The sequence below is a fragment of the Oratosquilla oratoria genome, chromosome 12 (genome assembly GCF_046742065.1).
Source record: "Oratosquilla oratoria isolate Oo_2021 chromosome 12, ASM4674206v1, whole genome shotgun sequence".
In the NCBI taxonomy this organism is placed as follows: Eukaryota; Metazoa; Arthropoda; class Malacostraca; order Stomatopoda; family Squillidae; genus Oratosquilla; species Oratosquilla oratoria.
The window spans coordinates 23,866,207-23,884,827 of NC_134788.1; the positions used below are offsets into that span (position 1 = coordinate 23,866,207).

The 18,621-nt window shown below is 43.8% G+C and overlaps 3 protein-coding genes across 12 annotated transcripts in view; all 3 read right to left on the reverse strand.

Moving 5' to 3' along the window:
• LOC143031107 (uncharacterized) overlaps positions 1 to 18,621 on the reverse strand; it is a 202,836-nt gene that overhangs the window by 91,498 nt on the left and 92,717 nt on the right. Inside the window, exon 5 of one of the 10 annotated variants that reach the window (XM_076194556.1) lies at positions 10,560 to 10,994. The exons of 8 other annotated variants lie outside the window; for them this stretch is intronic. In XM_076194556.1, coding sequence (XP_076050671.1) covers positions 10,560 to 10,994 — 435 coding nt within the window. Of the gene's footprint in view, positions 1 to 10,559; positions 10,995 to 16,664; positions 17,271 to 18,621 lie in introns of those variants that run through there. One more of the 10 variants, XM_076194549.1, reaches the window with a different exon arrangement.
• On the reverse strand, positions 3,777 to 10,663 carry LOC143031111 (uncharacterized). Its single transcript, XM_076194558.1, has 2 exons — positions 10,531 to 10,663; positions 3,777 to 5,630 (listed from the first exon to the last, which is right to left on the reverse strand). Exon 2 carries the CDS (start codon positions 5,601 to 5,603, stop codon positions 5,193 to 5,195), a length of 411 nt encoding a protein of 136 aa, XP_076050673.1. The 5' UTR covers positions 5,604 to 5,630; positions 10,531 to 10,663; the 3' UTR covers positions 3,777 to 5,192.
• On the reverse strand, positions 6,792 to 8,393 carry LOC143031114 (uncharacterized). Its single transcript, XM_076194562.1, has 2 exons — positions 8,154 to 8,393; positions 6,792 to 7,322 (listed from the first exon to the last, which is right to left on the reverse strand). Exons 1-2 carry the CDS (start codon positions 8,190 to 8,192, stop codon positions 7,056 to 7,058), a joined length of 306 nt encoding a protein of 101 aa, XP_076050677.1. The 5' UTR covers positions 8,193 to 8,393; the 3' UTR covers positions 6,792 to 7,055.

Sequence of the window (18,621 nt, forward strand, 5' to 3'; positions counted from 1 at the left end):
CATAGCGGTGATGTTATTTTCACCCTGGGCAGGGGGCCAACTTAGACTGCTGAATTAGTAATAAAGTGACCAACATACCAACAAAACAGATTGCTGAGATCTCATTGACGTATTATCTTTTAAATGGGATGCTTTCCTGCTTATTTGTCTTGCTAATGAACTCTGAGCTATAACTTGGCCTAAGAAGAAGAAATATATATTATTATTATTTCCCCCCCCCTTCAAAAGAATAAATTAACTTGGTATTCTCCAAAGCAAAAGCCTACATGGTAAGAATGGGTCGAGTCTGACGCTCCAATCGCAGCAGACCCGAGGTATACAACACTCATTGTGACGACAACCTTCGCTGATTTTGTAACGAGTAACACCAGATATTTCTATACAGATTGGGGCACCACCTCCTCAAGATACTAGTGATTACTCTTATTTCATTCTACTTATAAACAGATGACTTTATTCACCTGAGAGGGTGAGGAGAGTTGAGTCGACTTAGGCTGCGTTTACAGAGCGGATAGAATCGATTCATGAAGAATCAATAAGATTCACAAATCCTGTTGACTCGACACACTAGTTTCAGTGTAACTGTTTACAACAGGCATGATTTGAATTGACTCAATTTCCATTGAAACTACCGAGGCAAATCGACACAATTCATGAATCGTGTTGATTCTTTGTGAATTGAATCAATTAGATTCACTTGGTGTAAATGTTGCCTAACACCTTTGTTGGTCACAAGCTCTCCTCTCTACTGGAAGAACTCTCACACAATTTGTCAGTGTATATATATGTATACACACAGATATTTGCTTAGCTGTATTATACAGCAAGGGGAGATATGCTCGTAGTGACTCATCTTTGTATCTCGTGACATCTAGTTTGTTCATAAATTCTTGTATGGCGTTTCCACATACCATTGTATCGTCCACTTTGTTCCAGACATCCACTACACTGGCCATTTTTCCTAGATCTCTTCTATAACTATCCTTTCCCAGTTTCATGTCCCCTCGTTTTTTTTTTTTTTTTTTTTTTTTTCCACTTTAGTAAGTCTTCTCTGTCAAAGACTTCCATGCCTTTCATGATTCTGTAAATGGCCAATAGGTCACCTCTTTCTTTTCTTTGTTCCAGGGTTGGTAGTTCCAGTTTAGACAATCTTTGTTCCTATGTAAATTTTGGAAGTGTTGAGCCCATCTTTGTTGTTGCTCTTTGGATTCTTTCTACATATACCAAAGGCTTTTTTTCCCTTTATAAGAGAGGTAGCCACTAATTTCCTTATATTCTTTTTTGTACTGGGTGTCCATAGTGTATCGGTGTGACTAACATTTTTTTTTTTTAACATTACTTCATCCAGTTAGTTAGAAGCCACCTTTATTGATCTTGGTAAATTGTAGGTTTCTCCAACTGCTTTGTTTATATGCTTGTCTGGGGACATAGCTTTGGTGATAATTACTCCTAGGTCCTTCTCGGAACTTTCTTTAGTCCCTTTGTACCGATTTTATGTTGTCCTGATATTCTTTTTTATACATACGTACCATCATATTGACAAAGCTGACATATCAAATCCCAAGGATCTGGAACGTTATACTTTAAACCCATTAAATTCCAGACAAGATTCTTGTCATTTGGTCAAATAAAACAAAAAATCATAAAACACCAAAATGTTTGATCCAACACCAGAAAAATATGACGTCAGTCCTCGCTTCGCTCGCAAGCGAAGCGAGGACTGACGTATATTTTTCTGGTGTTTGATCAAACATTTTGGTGTTTTATGATTTTTTTGTTTTATTTGACCAAATGACAAGGAATCTTGTCATCGGAGTTTAATGGGTTTTAAAATTACAATTCCTCTCTCCTGGTTACCCAACATATATTACTTCGAAATCAATTTTCATCGCACACTTGGTGCCCCTGTACCTCCAGGAAAGTCCCGACCCCCTAGAGAAGCACTGTACAAAACGTGTCCATACGTATTATTGGGCTTTATAGCTTACAAAATAAATAATTTCTTTCTTATGAGAGCCAGCCAATTTTATTCTGCTTTGGGTTACATAAGAATGAAGGAGACTGCAAGAGGACCATAGGGCCTACACTAGGCAGCTCCGTATCCATCACCAACTGTCATCAGCCCCATTCATAAAGTTATCTAATTGTTTCTTAAAACAACTGATAGCTTCAGCGCTTACTACATGGTTACTAAGTTTATTCCATTCGTCGACCACCCTATTAGTAAACCAATTTTTGCCTATTTCCTCTATAAATCTAAATTTGTCCAGTTTATAACCATTAAGTCTGCAAGTCCTGCCCTGTTGTTTTAATATGATGACCTTGTTTACATCACCCTTGTTAAAGCCTCTGATCCACTTGAACACCTCTATTAAATCACCCCGCACTCAGCGTCTTTCCAGAGAGTTAAGATGCCTAAGCCTCTCTTTGTAAGGCAAATTTCTGAGTCCATGTATCATTTTAGTCATTCTTCTCTGTACCGATGAATTGATGTGAATTGATGTCCATTCTGTAGGAGTACTTCCATTACCCAGGTTTACCTTCTACTGAAAGCTCACCTTCAACTCTTTCTGTACTATGTTCAATATTGAGCCAGCCTTCCAGCACATCATCAGTTGGGAACACGTTGATTCACTCACATCCCATCCCTCAATGTCTCTCAGTACATGCCCCCCATGCAACCACCCTTCCCTCTCCGAGCAACAATAATTCTCATCATTTCCGACAGCAAATAAGAAATATTCTCTTCTGGTCTTCCAGAATAGTACAGTGGGGTCTGAAGCACCTTACGTACCTGGCGGCATGTCTTCTTTTAACTTGGCACGCCTTAACCCATTAAACTCCGATGACAAGATTCCTTGTCATTTGGTCAAATAAAACAAAAAATCATAAAACACCAAAATGTTTGATCAAACACCAGAAAAATATGACGTCAGTCCTCGCATCGCTCGCAAGCGAAGCGAGGACTGACGTCATATTTTTCTGGTGCTGTTTGATCAAACATTTTGGTGTTTTATGATTTTTTGTTTTATTTGACCAAATGACAAGGAATCTTGTCATCGGAGTTTAATGGGTTAATGGTGAGGGGGAGAATAGTTTCCGGGCTAATCAAAATAAGAGGTATATAACGCAAATTTATTGACATAATTACATACTCTTTTATATAATATTTACATCTTCACATGCTATTTCTTTAGAAGGAAGGAAGAGGCAAGTGGGATGAGGGAGGAGGTGAGGAGGGAGTGGGAGAGGTGGGAGAGGCAACCTTGGGCCCATTGATAAAAGTACCATACTTCCCAAAATTGACTTACAATGCCTGATGATTTTATTCAGCAGAGAGAGAGAGAGAGAGAGAGAGAGAGAGAGAGAGAGAATTTTATTCCACTTAAGTGAGTTTTATTCAACCAAAGGAAGCCCTAACGTTTCACGGTTTAAAAACAATTTCCGTGAACAATTTCACTGCCGAGATCAAACTACAATTCCAGCTGCTGCTGCCACGACCTTTTACCCGACTGAAGGTAACCCCAGACAGTCGTATGATTTAGGGAGAAATTACAAAGTGGTTAACATAGTCGCGTCTTCTTTGTGGTGACGCTCGACAATGTCATTCGGCCGCAGGGCCTGACGTCCCCTTTGATCAAGATCCTATTATATCTAGTCTTCGCATCTTCGGACATGATCCCAAGCGCCAGCGGTCAAGAACGTCAATACTGACGGGGGAAGGGGGATTATTTCATCTATTATTTTATCTATTTTTTATTTTATATTATTATCACTTTTTTTTTTTTTTTTTTTTTTACTGGGCATGGTTCCTAAACACACAGTTATGGCCAAAAACAATGATGGATGTTGAAGGTGGGCATTTATGCAAGGAGATACAAAAATAAAAGTTAAGGAAAATCTATCTATACATATTTTTTTCAAATAATAAAACAAAAATGGCAATATGGCAGCTTTGTCATTACGAAAAACTACTACACGACTTGCCAAGCCATAGCATGAATGAACTTAGCTCACACAGAGAACCTAACATGTCCAAAACAAAAGAATAACATCTACCAAAAGCATGGTACTGTAAGCGACACGAAACAGAAAGACGAGTGAAATTAGTCTGTAAACCTTCCATCACAACTCAATTTATTTGTATTACGTCAGCTCCTGCCTAGCATTATTAATTCTTCCGAGAGAAGCCCCGATAGGGGGCAGGGGGCACAGCAAATGGGTTATCCTGTACCAACCTCTATAAACTTTTTCACTGCTAATGAACTTCTACAGCCCAGGCTATTTTTGCCGAGCAACAGGATACATTCCCGTGAGTCAATGGGTTTGCAGGACGAAGATGGACAAAGGTGGAGTAAAGAGGAGTTGAAAGTACTAAAGAGAGGGTAAATACCAGTAGTGAAGGAGGTAGGAAGGAGAGGTAGGCAATACATGAAAAAGAGAGAGAGAGAGAGAGAGAGAGAGAGAGAGAGAGAGAGAGAGAGAGAGAGGAGAGAGAGAGAGAGAGAGAGAGAGAGAGAGAGAGAGAGAGAGAGAGAGGGGGGGGGGGAATGAAAGGAGAGGAACAAAGGGGTGATGGGCAGGAATGGAGAGGAGGGGGACAGGAGGAGGAAGAATTAACAAGTGGGGTGGAAGGAAGAGAAGACATTTGGAAGAGGAGGAGGAGGAGGAGGAGAAAGAGTACAGACAGATCCTAGGGTTCCTACAAGCTCAATAAAATCATCCATCACCTGTTGGAATAAAGTCCCCCCCCCCCTCAACTTAGTATAACAGTTCTTGAGAGGATACTGGGCATGGGCTCCTGTTGCCATGAAGCAGAAAGGAAATGGCAGATGGGAAGGAGGGAAGGGGAAGGAGGTAAAGGGGAGGGAGAGTGTCAGGGTTATCATCACATCACTTATACTTCATCACCACACCAGTATATCATCACATCACCAATAGGTAACACACAAGCACTCCAGTCACTTTGATATCACGAATAGTGTTGCTACCAACACTCGCTATGCGTTATGCTCACAGTCGGCTCTTTGATTTATCGAGCCTGGGGTATGCAACTCCTGGGGGAAGAAAAAAAAAAAAAAAAAAAAAAAAAAAAAAATGATCAGATGGTACCCGTGCAATATACACCCACGGTGTCACACCGATCTAACAGCAGGATTCATGACACGGACTTGTTGCTCTGTGGGTATGAGCTATGCCATCTGCTGAGCATTCCCTAGGCAAAGGTATCTGTGTCTCCGCAGGGCCGCGCGATTGGCGAAGCCATGGTTGCACTTGGAGCACACGTAAGGCCGCTCCCCCGTGTGCAGCCGGATGTGCTGCTTGAGAGTGTCGTGCTTGCTGAAGGCACGGTTGCAGTACGGACAGATGTAGTTCTTGGCAACGGGCACGTTCAGATGGTGATGCTGCAGGTGGTGGGAAGGAGGGGGAGGAGGAGGAGGAGGAGGAGGAGGCGGCTGAAGATGTCCAGCAAGGCTTCCTACGACTGACGAGGATGAGGATGAGGATGAGGATGGGGTTGTCGAAGTGCTGGTGGAATAATGAGGTTCTGTCGCATCGGAGGGTGCAAGAACGGAGAACGTGTTGAACGCCGCCAGCTCCATCGGCTGTTGGGCGAGCCATGTCTGTTCCTGCAACATAGGAGGAGCTAAGTCATCCACCGCCCCAACCAGCCTGCTGCCCACCTACCTACCAACTAATCCACACAAACCGTCCATCAGCCAAGACTAACCAGTATTTGTAAAGGACCCGACCTACCACAGCTATAACACTGGACCTCCCTCGTACAAATTCCTTTTAAGTCATATCACATGTGGCTCTCTTGTCTGTTATACGCAGCCTCCCATCCCACAGCCTTATACGATGAAGGGCACAAGGAACTGACACAGCACCTAATAATATGGAGGACAACGAACGAACCCAAACTCCCAACCTCACATGTAGATCGCAACGGTTTCACTTGGTTACTAGCACACAAATTTTATCAGCCACATTTGCCATTTCACTGTACGGAGCACCCACACGTAACAACAAATGGAACAATTGTCACAAGCCCACAACATCTTGCCCAGAACTGGAAAGGAACGCACAAGCCAGAACATAAAAAAGGCCTCACTCTCAGATGCACAGCTGGCTTTACCAATGACCTACGTAAGTCATTGAATGCGAGGAACAAGTTAAAGTCTAGGAACAACTTGGAGACATCACAAAACATCAGTGCTTCCAATGGCCACGCCTTTTTGTAACGGTCTCTCTGAAGTATTGCGTTAGCAGTGTGCAAGACCTCAAGTATTAATTCATCCACTATCACTACCACCACCACCACCTCAGTTTCGGCCGTCGCCACCTCCGATACTACTGCCGCTGGTACGAGGAGGAGGTTCGGTTGGCCCCTGGCATTTAAACTTGTGACAATGCAGGCTGAAACGGTGTGAAAACCTTTGTTGGCACCGAGTGCATGCATAAGGTCGCTCCCCCGTGTGCAACCGGATGTGTTGCTTTAGAGTATCATGCTTGCTGAAGGTACGGCTGCAGTAAGGGCAGACGTAGTTCTTGGGAACGGGTACATTTAGACGGTGATGCTGCAGACGGTGAGGAGGAGGAGGAGGAGGGGGAAGAGAATGAGGAGGCTGAAGGTGTCCAGCAAGGTCTCCTCTGCCTGATCTTGTTGAAGTTGTCGAAGTGCTGGAGATCGAGTGAGGTTGTGTGGCATCGGAGGACGCAAGAACGGAGAACGCGTTGAACGCCGTCAGCGCCATCGGCTGCTGGGCGAGCCATGGCTGTTCCTGCAATATAGGAGGAGCTAAGTCATCCACCGCCCCAACCAATCTTCCACTCAATCTTTATCAACATTTCCACCTGCAATTCACAAACCAAATGCCGTCACCGCAAGAAGAGAGTCAAGTCCACCACCATTACCACAGCAAGAGGACCCAATCAATGTGGCCGTACATAAAGAGCACCGGCCCAAGGACAGCCGAACAACAGCAGGAAACACGAACTAGTCACCTCAAAATTTTACGATCCTAGCAGGACCCCGGGATTCGTGCCCTTTGCTAGGGAAGGAGGTTGTAGGTGGCCAAGGTGGTACACTTGCTCTTGTGGCGGAGGAGAGACGTCCTGTGTTTGAAGGCATGCCCGCATATAATGCATTTGTAGGGACATTCGCCCGTGTGAATCCGTAGATGCTGCTTGAGTGAGTCCTGCCGTGTGAAGGATCGTCTGCAGTAGGGGCAGACAGGATGGAAGCGTCCTGTGGCACCTACGGGTGGTGGGGGCCCCGACATACAGCCCTCCAAGGCCCTCATTGGCAGCCAAGACCCCTGCAATACAGAGCACGCTTGTCAGGAGTCTAACCTTACCACATCCAGCCCGCCCCTCGTCCCTTTTGCTCCATGCTCTCCTGGTGAACAAAATACGGACCACTCCCGGTTTCTTCAGGGCCTTTTTGTGCCAACTGGATACGGAACCGGCCAATTCCTCTCCTCTATGGCCTTGTGCTTGTCTTTTGTAGCCTTGCATCCTTCCACTTTGCAAAATAGTCTTGTTTTACACATTTACCTAACAATCATCTCATATTTTCAAGGAGTATGCCTTTTTCTAAACTGGCCATAAAAAAAGTAAATAAAAATAAAATAAAAACAATAACAATAATAATAAAAATATACACACAATCAAATCAAATAAATATGATAAAATATGTGCTCCAACAGCTTCATATGCACCAATCTAACATCTGCCAAAAAATAATAAAAAATAAATAAATAAATAAATAAAGACTATATTCACATGTGCATCTACAGCTGTGTATATGTTCATCTCCATGTATACACATGTACCTCCATGAATGTGTACAACAGCATACGATAACATGGCAATACACATTTCAATCACAAAAAATTATAAATAAATAAATAAATAAAAAATATATATATATATATCACTTACACATGGAAGCATATAGTCCACCAAGCTCTCAATATAAACATATATACACTGTGTGTGCATGTGTGTGTGGTGTGTGTGCGCACGCAATGTATACATACACACGTGTGCAAGCAAATTAAATATACATGTACATTATATACCAATATATCAATATACACATGCGAGTATGTCCTATATCTTCCAAACACACACACGTAACTCATCACCTGCACTACCAAAAGAACTGTGTATAGCCTTGGATGCATACAGAAATACACCTGAAGAACACACAATACGCTTTGGGATGACGCGTACAAAAACTTCCTCAAGGGTCAACTCTTCTCATTGGAGTGAACATTCGTGAATGGTCAGGCAAGTTCGCGAACCCCCATCTGCTCGGCATTCAATCAGCGGCCCGTTCAAGTCTACGCGGGCCCACAATCAAAAATCTGTGCTGCTGGTCACTGTTATTGGGTGTGTGCACTACCGTTGCATTTCATCTTGTGATAATGCAGGCCCCAGCGCTGCGAAAATGACGCATCACACTTGGAGCACACATAAGGACGCTCCCCCGTGTGTAGCCGGATGTGCTGCTTCAAAGTGTCGTGCTTGCTGAAGGCACGGTTGCAGTACGGACAGATGTAGTTCTTGGCAACGGGCACGTTCAGATGGTGATGTTGTAGGTGGTGTGGCGGAGGGGGAGGAGGAGGAGGAGGAGGCTGAAGGTGTCCAGCAAGGCTTCCTACGACTGATGGGGATGAAGTTGTCGAAGTACTGGAGGATGAATGAGGTTGTGTAGCATCGGATGATGTAAGAATGGAGAACGCGTTGAACGCCGTCAGCGCCATCGGCTGCTGGACAAGCCATGGCTGTTCCTGCAACATAGGAGGAGCTAAGTCATCCACCGCCCCAACCGACCAGCCATCCTAACAGCCAACCAATCAGACAACCAACCAACCTACCATAATTTCTTAATAAACACTCCCATCTGGTGCTCTTAAACCATCACCATATAATGTCTTGCTAACTTCCTCCACTGCAACCACCACCACCACCACCACCAGTACCACCACCACCACTTTACGAAAGGAAATGGACCACAGGTAGATTCCGAGGCAGCCCAGCACCAGCAAGAACATAAACATCATCATCATCCATTCACCTAGCAGGACCCATCTCATCCAGCCCTTCGCTAGGGGAGAAGGCTACAGGCGGCCAGGGGCGAGCACTTGGTCTTGTGACGAACTAGGGACATCCTATGCTTGAAGGCATGGCCACAAGTGACGCACTTGTACGGCCGCTCGCCCGTGTGAATCCGGAGGTGCTGCTTGAGAGAGTCATGTCGCGTGAAGGAGCGGTAGCAGTAGGGGCACGTGGGGAGAAGGCGTCCGCTGGCTCCCACTGGCGGAGGCCCCGACAAGCAGCCCTGCAGGGCCCTCATGGCCAGCCATGACCCCTGCAACACAGAGCAGTCTCGTCAGGACCTTACCTTTTCCAGCACCGGTAGTAGTAGCAAGCCCATCACCAATTAACACCTTGGCAAAACAACGGCTGGCACCTTCAGCAAAAGGTTAGTTGTAGGGGGTGACAGAACAAAGGCATTAGTTGCAGGCTGGGGATCACCACCAGATTCTGTTGCTGCCGCCACTGCCACAGTGGCACACAAAACAACACGGGGCCCAACTGCCCACACTAGGTCATGCCTCTTTCCACTCTTAGATCTGTGCTGCTCCACCTCCTGTACCACCACCACCACCACCAACACCACCACCATTACCACCACCACCACTACTACTATCACTTCTGCCACCCAAGCTCGGAGCAGCCACCCCAGTGCACTTCATCTTGTGATAGTGTAGGGCCCAGCGCTGTGAAAAGGCAGCCCCACAAGTGAGGCAGATGTAGGGCCGCTCGCCGGTGTGCAGTCTGCTATGCTGCTTGAGGTTCTCCTTGCGTTTGTACCTTCGGCCACAAAGGTTGCACACATAGGGCCTGTGCTGCTGCTGCTGCTGCTGCTGGCGGTCGTCCGGGTGGTGGTGTTGCGGATGCCAGGGCGCACTGAGCAGCGCCAGGCCCCCGTAATGCAAGGAGGAGGGACAGGAGGAAGAGGAGGAGGAGGAGGCCAACACCCCACTCTGCAACATAAAACAACGAGCACCTATTAGCACCTCCATGCTGCTGTGCTGATGCCCATGCTATCAAGCCCACCCCTCGACTAGCCGCCCAAACAGAAGTAGCACCTACAGCCTGGTGCACAGATATGTAATCTAATCCTGCACCTGCTAGCCACCTCCTGTACAGCTTGTAATAGAAGAGTGAATGTCGCGGGGCTCGTGACACGCCCGTTACCACCTGCCATCGGCACCACCCAGCCAGTGTGACAGCCATTCACCAGACAGCACCAATCCTCTGGACCAATCCTATACCGGCACAAGGATTCCAAACTAGACCCAAAATCTGGACCAGCATTATTTTTCTTTTCCTATCTATCCTCGTCCATCTCGACAGCTATGCGGAACGGCTCCTGCCGCCACCACCACCTGCTTCAGTCCTAGCCAAAGGAACTGACCGAGTTCAATCCGCCAAACTTTCAAAAATGCCCACCCAATAACTAGGCACCCAACTGCTCCTGTCTATTGCTGCTGCTGCTGTTGTAGTTCCTCCTGCTGGTGCTGCAGCTGCTCCTGTTGGTGCTGCAGCTGCTCCTGCTGGTGTTTGATGTCCTTGATGGCTGTGCAAGCATTGAGGCGGTGATAGTGCAGCCCACTCTGCTGTGCAAATTTGGCACCGCACAGCTGACACCTGTATGGCTTCTCGCCCGTGTGCAAACGCTCATGTTGCTTGCGATGGTCCGAGCGCTTGAACCTGCGCCCACAGTATGAGCAAGGGTAGGGGCGTGGGTCCACCAGGGGGGTGACCTCCAGGGAACAAGCGCCGGAGGAAGAAGATGCCGAGGTGGTGATGGACGAAGAGTGAGGCGTCATAACAGCAGCAGCAGCGGCAGCAGCAGCAGCAGCAGCCCCGCCCCTCAGGCTGGCGGCCCAGACAGCAGCAGCCTGCATCGCGGCCTGCAACAAGGAGGCAGCAGCGTTACACAGGGCGCTAGTGTCGTGCCAGTTGGACCGCCCATGACCTGCCCAGGCATTGCCTACTTGTCCACAGAACTATAACATCTAACTACACCGACACGCCGCCAGACATGGTGGCCCCGGCCTCTCCACATGCACCTCGCAACTAAGGCCCGCAACCACCTAACCGTGTAGCCTACAATTCCGTCATCACAGAGAGATTCCAACAAGCTGCTGCTCCTGTAGTAAACATATACCCAGCAAGTGTAACATGACAAAACTACACACATATACATTATGTATATATAGATGTGGTGCTGTGTATACAAACATGTCTACATACATATAATGTAATATGTATGGTATACACATGCATACACAAATGCCAGATCCTTTAACACCTTTTCCTCATACAAAGGGTTCCCCAAACCATGAATTACCAGTGGGTAATGTTACCCCAACCTATAAGCAGTATGTGTGTCTGTGTGTATGTGTATATACATATACATGTATATATATATTACACAACCATCACAGACACAAGTTATTCCCAGCCTAGCCAACAGATCGTTCAAAGAGGCAAATTGTGATTGCTCACATTGGAGAAAGAGAGAGGCACCATGACTGTCGTCACTAAAAGCTATGAAAAGTTGTGGAAAAAGACTTATTACTATGGAATGAACAGAATATCAAGTAAAATAGAGTAAGAAACTTTAGAAAATGTAAACATCTGAAGGATGTCAAGAAATTCAGTTTTGCAATGTATTATTTACAGAATAAATTAAAAGAAACTGTGCCAGCAGAAATAATAAGGGAATCTAATGTAGTCTGATAATTGTCAACACAGGTAGGATCCCACGAGCATTGCTCTTACGCTGTGCATTAAGCAAATACACACACATTCATATACACAAAGACGTGCATACGTAAATACCCGCAAATATACCAGCAACTGGTAAATGTTTCCTGTTCTCCAAGTGTGTACCTTCACATAAATCACATTTTGAAATGAGAAAAAATTTCCAAGCACATCTTGTCATAACACCATCCAACCCTTACGCCTCAATACACTTTGCCCCAACCTTACAAATACATCAACACTACTTACTGCCTCCCTACACCCTACGGTAAACTTAACTAAGAACAAAAATAATCACATCTTACATTCCAGATATAGTTTCCAGTGACCCACTTCGTGTCTCAAAGAATTGAGGCATGTCTTCTGAGTACTTTATATAAAAAAAAGTAATATAAAGAGGAGATGCACCTATGGGGTTCCATCTCTCCGAGTCTGGTACCTCTAAACAATACCCAAACCTGAGCCCCCACTGCGTAATGATTATTTTTATCTGCGTAAATCTACATCATATTACCGTGAATGTATACAACTCCCATGCCTCACATTTTTTACATATATGGTAGATGGGTTAGCAAGCACTTCCTAGGAGTTGTAATCCTCCCCCACCACCACCGCCACCACATGCACGCACGCATTTGAAGGATGTAAAGAAACATGGCTTTCAACATAAGATGCATTAATTTGTGCAACAAATTAAAAAAATATATAAACTCAAGCAAACAACAAAAATTAATTGTTCAAAAATTGAAGATATAGACACAACCCCATGAACATAACACTAATTCTGTATATTACAATTTGGTATATCTGTGCGTACACACACACAGCTCCCGTAACACACAAAAACTTCCCAAAATATAAAAAAAGTTTAATTTTGTAGTTTCAAGATTTGTTGCAACTACAATGCATTGTTCCATACAAAAACTGTTCTAATTAATAATCTTTACTATGGTATGCAATATATGGTATGATATTCATTTTGTCGAGCGCTATCCGTTCCAATCTCATTCCCTGTACTAGGGGTTATAGATTCCAAATCTTCCCTTGCATGGCATACAAGTTTTAAACAATCAATTCATTAGGGGCATTAATGGCATCCTTATGGACCAATCATAGAACAATCTTCCATGACTGAAAAATTATCTCCAATATATATATATATATATATATAATATAAAATTAATTTCTATGATCTTTCAATCCTGACTACACCTCCCCCTATCTATAAATCCAGCTTTTCGGCAAACTACTGTATCATCCACAAAGATGGAAACTTCAGTTACAGTTGACAAAACACAATACAATTATCTTGTTTCCACCTCTTCCCCAACCCCCAAACCCAATACATTATCAAACTTTATTTCACCCACTACATCATCACTATCTTAAAAAAATAATAATAATAATAATAATAATAATAATAAAAAATAATAATAATAATAAATTACATTCATGTACCAATGCTCCTCCTCTATATGTTTAATATATATATATATATATATATATATATACATCAACACACACACACACACATATATTAAAACCTAATTCATGCTATCTCAACCCCTCAACCCCATTTCCCCCCGCAAACATTCCCAAGGGAATTTTAAACTCAATTTGTTCTCCAGCACTACCCAGCCCTCCTTCCCCAAGGGTGGTGAGTACATTGTAGGACCTCTATATAGTTCTCCCTCTTGCAGAGATTTTTAAAAAATCGTGAGCAGCCACACCTCCTCAATTATCTTGAAAATTTGCTTTAACTTCCAACACCCAAGTTCAGTTTTCTCCTTCATTATCCTTCTGCCACTTTAGCCAGATTTCCTTCTAATTTTCTGTTTTAATACATTTTTTCAACGATTCCAGATTTCCCTCCCATTTTGTGTAGTTACTACATTTCTACAGCGTCCTTTTTATTTCTCACTTTCATACCACTAACCACTTTTTCATGTTTCATATATCCAAGCTTGCTGGTCCTGCGAATTAGGACATCGTTACTTACAGCCATGGTCGTGGGGATGGAGGTTCGAACCCTGCCTCTGGTGAGGTTGAACCAAGGGCATGGTTCATTAAATTCCATACTATAAAGTCATCTGTAAGGGGCACCACCTTAGCCTCCTGGCAGGGAGGAATTTGTGACGTAAAACCATATCATCGTATACCCAACCTAAAAGTACAACTTTTTCTTACTATCCTTGAAGCCTGTCCTATTCATCTCACTTGCATTATTATTATGCTAATTGCTCATTTCATCTTCAATTTTGCTGTTCCTGTTCATTACGTTAACTATCTTCACTTCAGAGTTCGTATCTTCCCTCCTTATCCTCTACTTTGCTACCTACTACTTACTACCTACTTACATTGCAACGCCCTCTCCTTAATACGTTTATCTATACCAACAGGGTTCCCCCTTATCAGGGAGGTAACCAGCAAAGGCACACACCCATCCTCCAACCAATCCCTGCCCCCTCCCCTCACCCAATGACGTGGCTTAACCCATTAAACTCCGATGACAAGATGTCTTGTCATTTGGTCAAATAAAACAAAAAATCATAAAACACCAAAATGTTTGATCAAACACCAGAAAAATATGACGTCAATCCTCGCTTCGCTCGCAGCGAAGCGAGGATTGACGTCATATTTTTCTGGTGTTTGATCAAACATTTTGGTGTTTTATGATTTTTTGTTTTATTTGACCAAATGACAAGACATCTTGTCATCGGAGTTTAATGGGTTAAGAGCGTTGCAGTAAGACACAGCACATCCACAGCCAAAGATGGCTTACCCACACTGTTTCATATACATGGTAATCCTCTGTCCTTGTCCACCCCTAGGCTAAACAGTTCAGACATGGAGAAATCCCTTGTGTCAAATTATCACCCATTTGCAACAATTCTCCACCTGCACCTATTTCTTGGCTCTATCTTCCATGCTCAACAAACATGTCTTTTTTTAGCCGAGGCTCCTTTCACACCCCCCCATCTATCCCATTCTTGGCTTTTTCCCCTTTCATACATACTGTACTTCTTGTGCATTGAAATTACCTTTACTTTCATAATCATACCACCACCAGCTACACCCAAACTATCTTAGGGGATAGTGCAGCATCAATAAGTCACCTCTGTAGATTCCTCTCATTGCTAGTGTACCATTTATTCAGTTAAGACTACTTCTACCCTTGAAGTGGGTTTTTAACAAACAGCAATAAAAAACACACTTACATTATAAATCTACCAGCTAATCACTTAGACTTGACCAATCCTACCAAGTCAACCTGCTTCCCCACATGCGCAGAAATATCGCCGCTACCACATGCAGAGTTCTTCCCGGCGACTCCAGATGAAGATGCCTATATTTGCATTCTTCAAAAGCCCAAGATTCATTTGCTTGCACTCTCTCACATTTATTTCCAGTTGTTCTTGTGTGCACAGTTGCCTGTACTCCAGCCATGCCACTTGCCTTGTAAGAGCTTTAATCCATTTTTTATTTCATTTATTTATTTTCTTTCAGTCACCCTGCAGTTTGCCCTTCCACAGTGACAAGTGTTTGCTTTTGATACTATAGAGCACCATTTACCATTGTGATACAGAAATGGCGTATCAAGAATGACCAATGATCAACGGATTCACATGAAAAAAAATTCCGAAAACATTTCCTTTTCCAACACCTTCTTCACTGCAAAAAAAAAAAGAAAAAAAAAATGCCGACACTACAAACCATAAAAAAGACCTGTAATATCTAAAAATAGAACAAATACTAATCTACTACTGTGCAAGTATACAAATCACAAAACAGAAAACATTTCACAAGAAACTGTGTGTGTGTGTGTGTGTGTGTGTGTGTGTGTGTATGTTCACATCCATTCTAAATCATGCATTAGTGCTATTTTCCATAAACCAAAATCTACAAATATACATGTGCACATTTACATATAAAACCTTAATGAAAGATTATAGCATCTGCACATATTTATGTAGAATATATGTATGTATGTATGTATGTGTGTGTGTGTGTGTGTGTGTGTGTGTGTGTGTCCAAAACATACACTGTAAGCGCACAGATGTGTATGGAAAAACACACACAGTGAAAAATGTTCTTTATAAATGGGTCAACTTTGCTGCATAGTATACAATACTAGGCCAAAGGAATTGAAGTTCAATACTACTCGAACTGACTTTCCAGAACACAGACTAATGCATCTGACATGAGAAGGATAATTTATTTCCAGTAAGTCTGTCACACCACACAATGCAAAATTCCTCTTCACTGTGGTGGTACATCAACAATCACCTTTGTGTATTTGCTTAATGTGTACAGAACCAATACATTACCTAGCCCACACACTTACATACAATTTCCTACAATAAAACAAGAGACAAATGTAAGAATTTAATGTGTGTGTGTGTGTGTGTAAAAGGCACGAAATAATAGGATGAGTAACAACAGTGACAGTGTGTGTGTGTGTGTGTGTGTGTGTGTGTGTGTGTGTGTGTGTGTGTGTGTGTGTGAGAGAGAGAGAGAGACATACTTCAGTCTGAGTGTCAGCTGGTCCCAATCCTTGCACTGACAAAAGGAGCATACAAAGATAAAGGAAATAGTAAAATAAATAAATATATAAAATAATAATAATACAGACATCAATGCCTTGGTGAAACTGTTCATCAGTTACAATAAATAAACAAACAGACAGACAGACACAGACAGACACACACACACACTACCTACCCTCCCAATGCCCTAGTGTATGCATCCCAGCCCCCCCCCCTCCCTCCCCTCCCCCCAGACACTGCACCAACAACAGTTCCGACGCCCTGCCTGTCAAACACCAACTAGTACTGCAGGTGACCGTCTCCAGCTCCTCCCCCTCCTCCTGCCGAAGGCGACTCGGGTCCTCCTCCTCCTCCTGCCGCCGCCGCCGCTGCCGCCGCTGCTGCTGCTGTGTGACCGGCGGCGGCTTGGGCCACTTCCACGCAGGATCGCCTCATGTGGTAGTGGTAGCTGCTCTGTTGCGAAAAGTCCTTCCCGCACTTGGTGCAGACGTACGGCCTCTCGCCCGTGTGGATCCTGAAGTGCTGCTTCAGGTGGTGGCTCAGCTTGAAGCGCTTGCCGCACACCATGCACACGTGCGGGCGGAAGCGATCGCTCTCGGACACCCCAGCAGCAGCAGCGGCGGCAACGGCGGCGGCAGCGGCGGCGGCTGCGACCGCGGTAGTTGTAGCGGCGGCGACGACCCCCCCTCCGCCGCTTGCAGCAGCCGCGAGTGAGGTGGGTGGGGAAGTTGTCAACTGTTGTTGTTGTTGTTGCTGTTGTTGTTGATGTGAAGGAGGAGGAGGAGGAAGATGTTGCGGTTGTGGTGGTAGTAGTGAGGGTAGAGGTCCCCTCCCCCCAAAGACTGGCAAGAGAGCGTCAACGAATGCACTCTGCAACAAGAGAGGCAGTTCTTAAAACGGGTCCTTCCCACATCATTATTCGCGCAAACCCCCCCAGCTAAGCCCCCAACCCCCCAAAAAAACCCACACCTAAGCCCCAACCCCAAACCTAAGCCCACAAAAAAAAATAAAAAAAAAAAAATAAAAAAAAAAAAAAAAATTCCCCTCATCATCACTACCACCACCACAATCAAACCAACATCACAAACGTACAAAAACGTTTTGAGCATAAAAGTTAACAAAAATGTTTTCCTTACTCCACTCACATCCACAGTTCAAATGCTGCCTGTCCTCTCCCCTCGCCCGCTCGATGTCGGGCAAGGTACTTATTTGGTTCATTCTATTTAATCAACATTACAGCAAAATTGTTCGATGAAATGACATCAAACTTTCAATTTTGGGAGTAATTTGGTCATAATAGAATGTGATTCTTTTTTAATAGATTATTCTTATATTTCCCGATTACAATCCAATCCATTACAATGGACAGAGAAAAAAAAAACGTCGATCAAGGGTTGAAGAAATCACAAAAAAATGGCTACAGAGCTATTTTCAATGCAGATGACATTTTCATTATTTATATTTTATTGCATGTATATATATATATATATACACACACAAACAACTCCATGTTTCGTATAAAACAACCCCAACTCATCTCCTGGGGGGTACGTGCGACATGACGTCATCAGATTTAATATCTCCACTCCACAGCCATTTCAGTCTAGATAAGTCTATTTATTCGACTGTGGGAGGAAGGAGAAATGTTAGATATGCATTTTAAAGCAGATTTTAATTCTAAGAAAATGTCGTTCATTTTTTATTGTAAAAAGATTTCGTTGCTATATTCGTCATTTCAAAGCTTTCTCATGTAGTCATTATTGAACATTACCACCGACTAGTTCAGTCGTTTACGTGTTTAATTATTGTGTCTGTAGGGGGGAGAAAGATGGGGTGAAAGGGGAGAAGGGGGATAATTCAATTTTTTCCAAGTCCTCCAACCCCCACTTCCTTTATCTGACAAGAATAGTTCATTCATACATGACGTCACAATCACGTGACAAAATAAATGAATAAATAAATGTAATTAAGGATCAAATTAGACTCAATATTTTTTTCCGAGAAGATTAAGTTTTATTGAACAAGGAGGCTTCTTTTATTATTTTTTTCATTTGTTGTGACTAGTTCCTGCAAATGTCGAGTTTTTACATTGCACGCTTCTACATCCACCAGCCGACCAATATTATAATACATAATCATCACGCGGCTGTATTATACACGTGTGGGTTGCAGAGTCCGTTTGGTGTACACGGGGGGAGGGGGAGGAGAGGGGGGAGGGGGA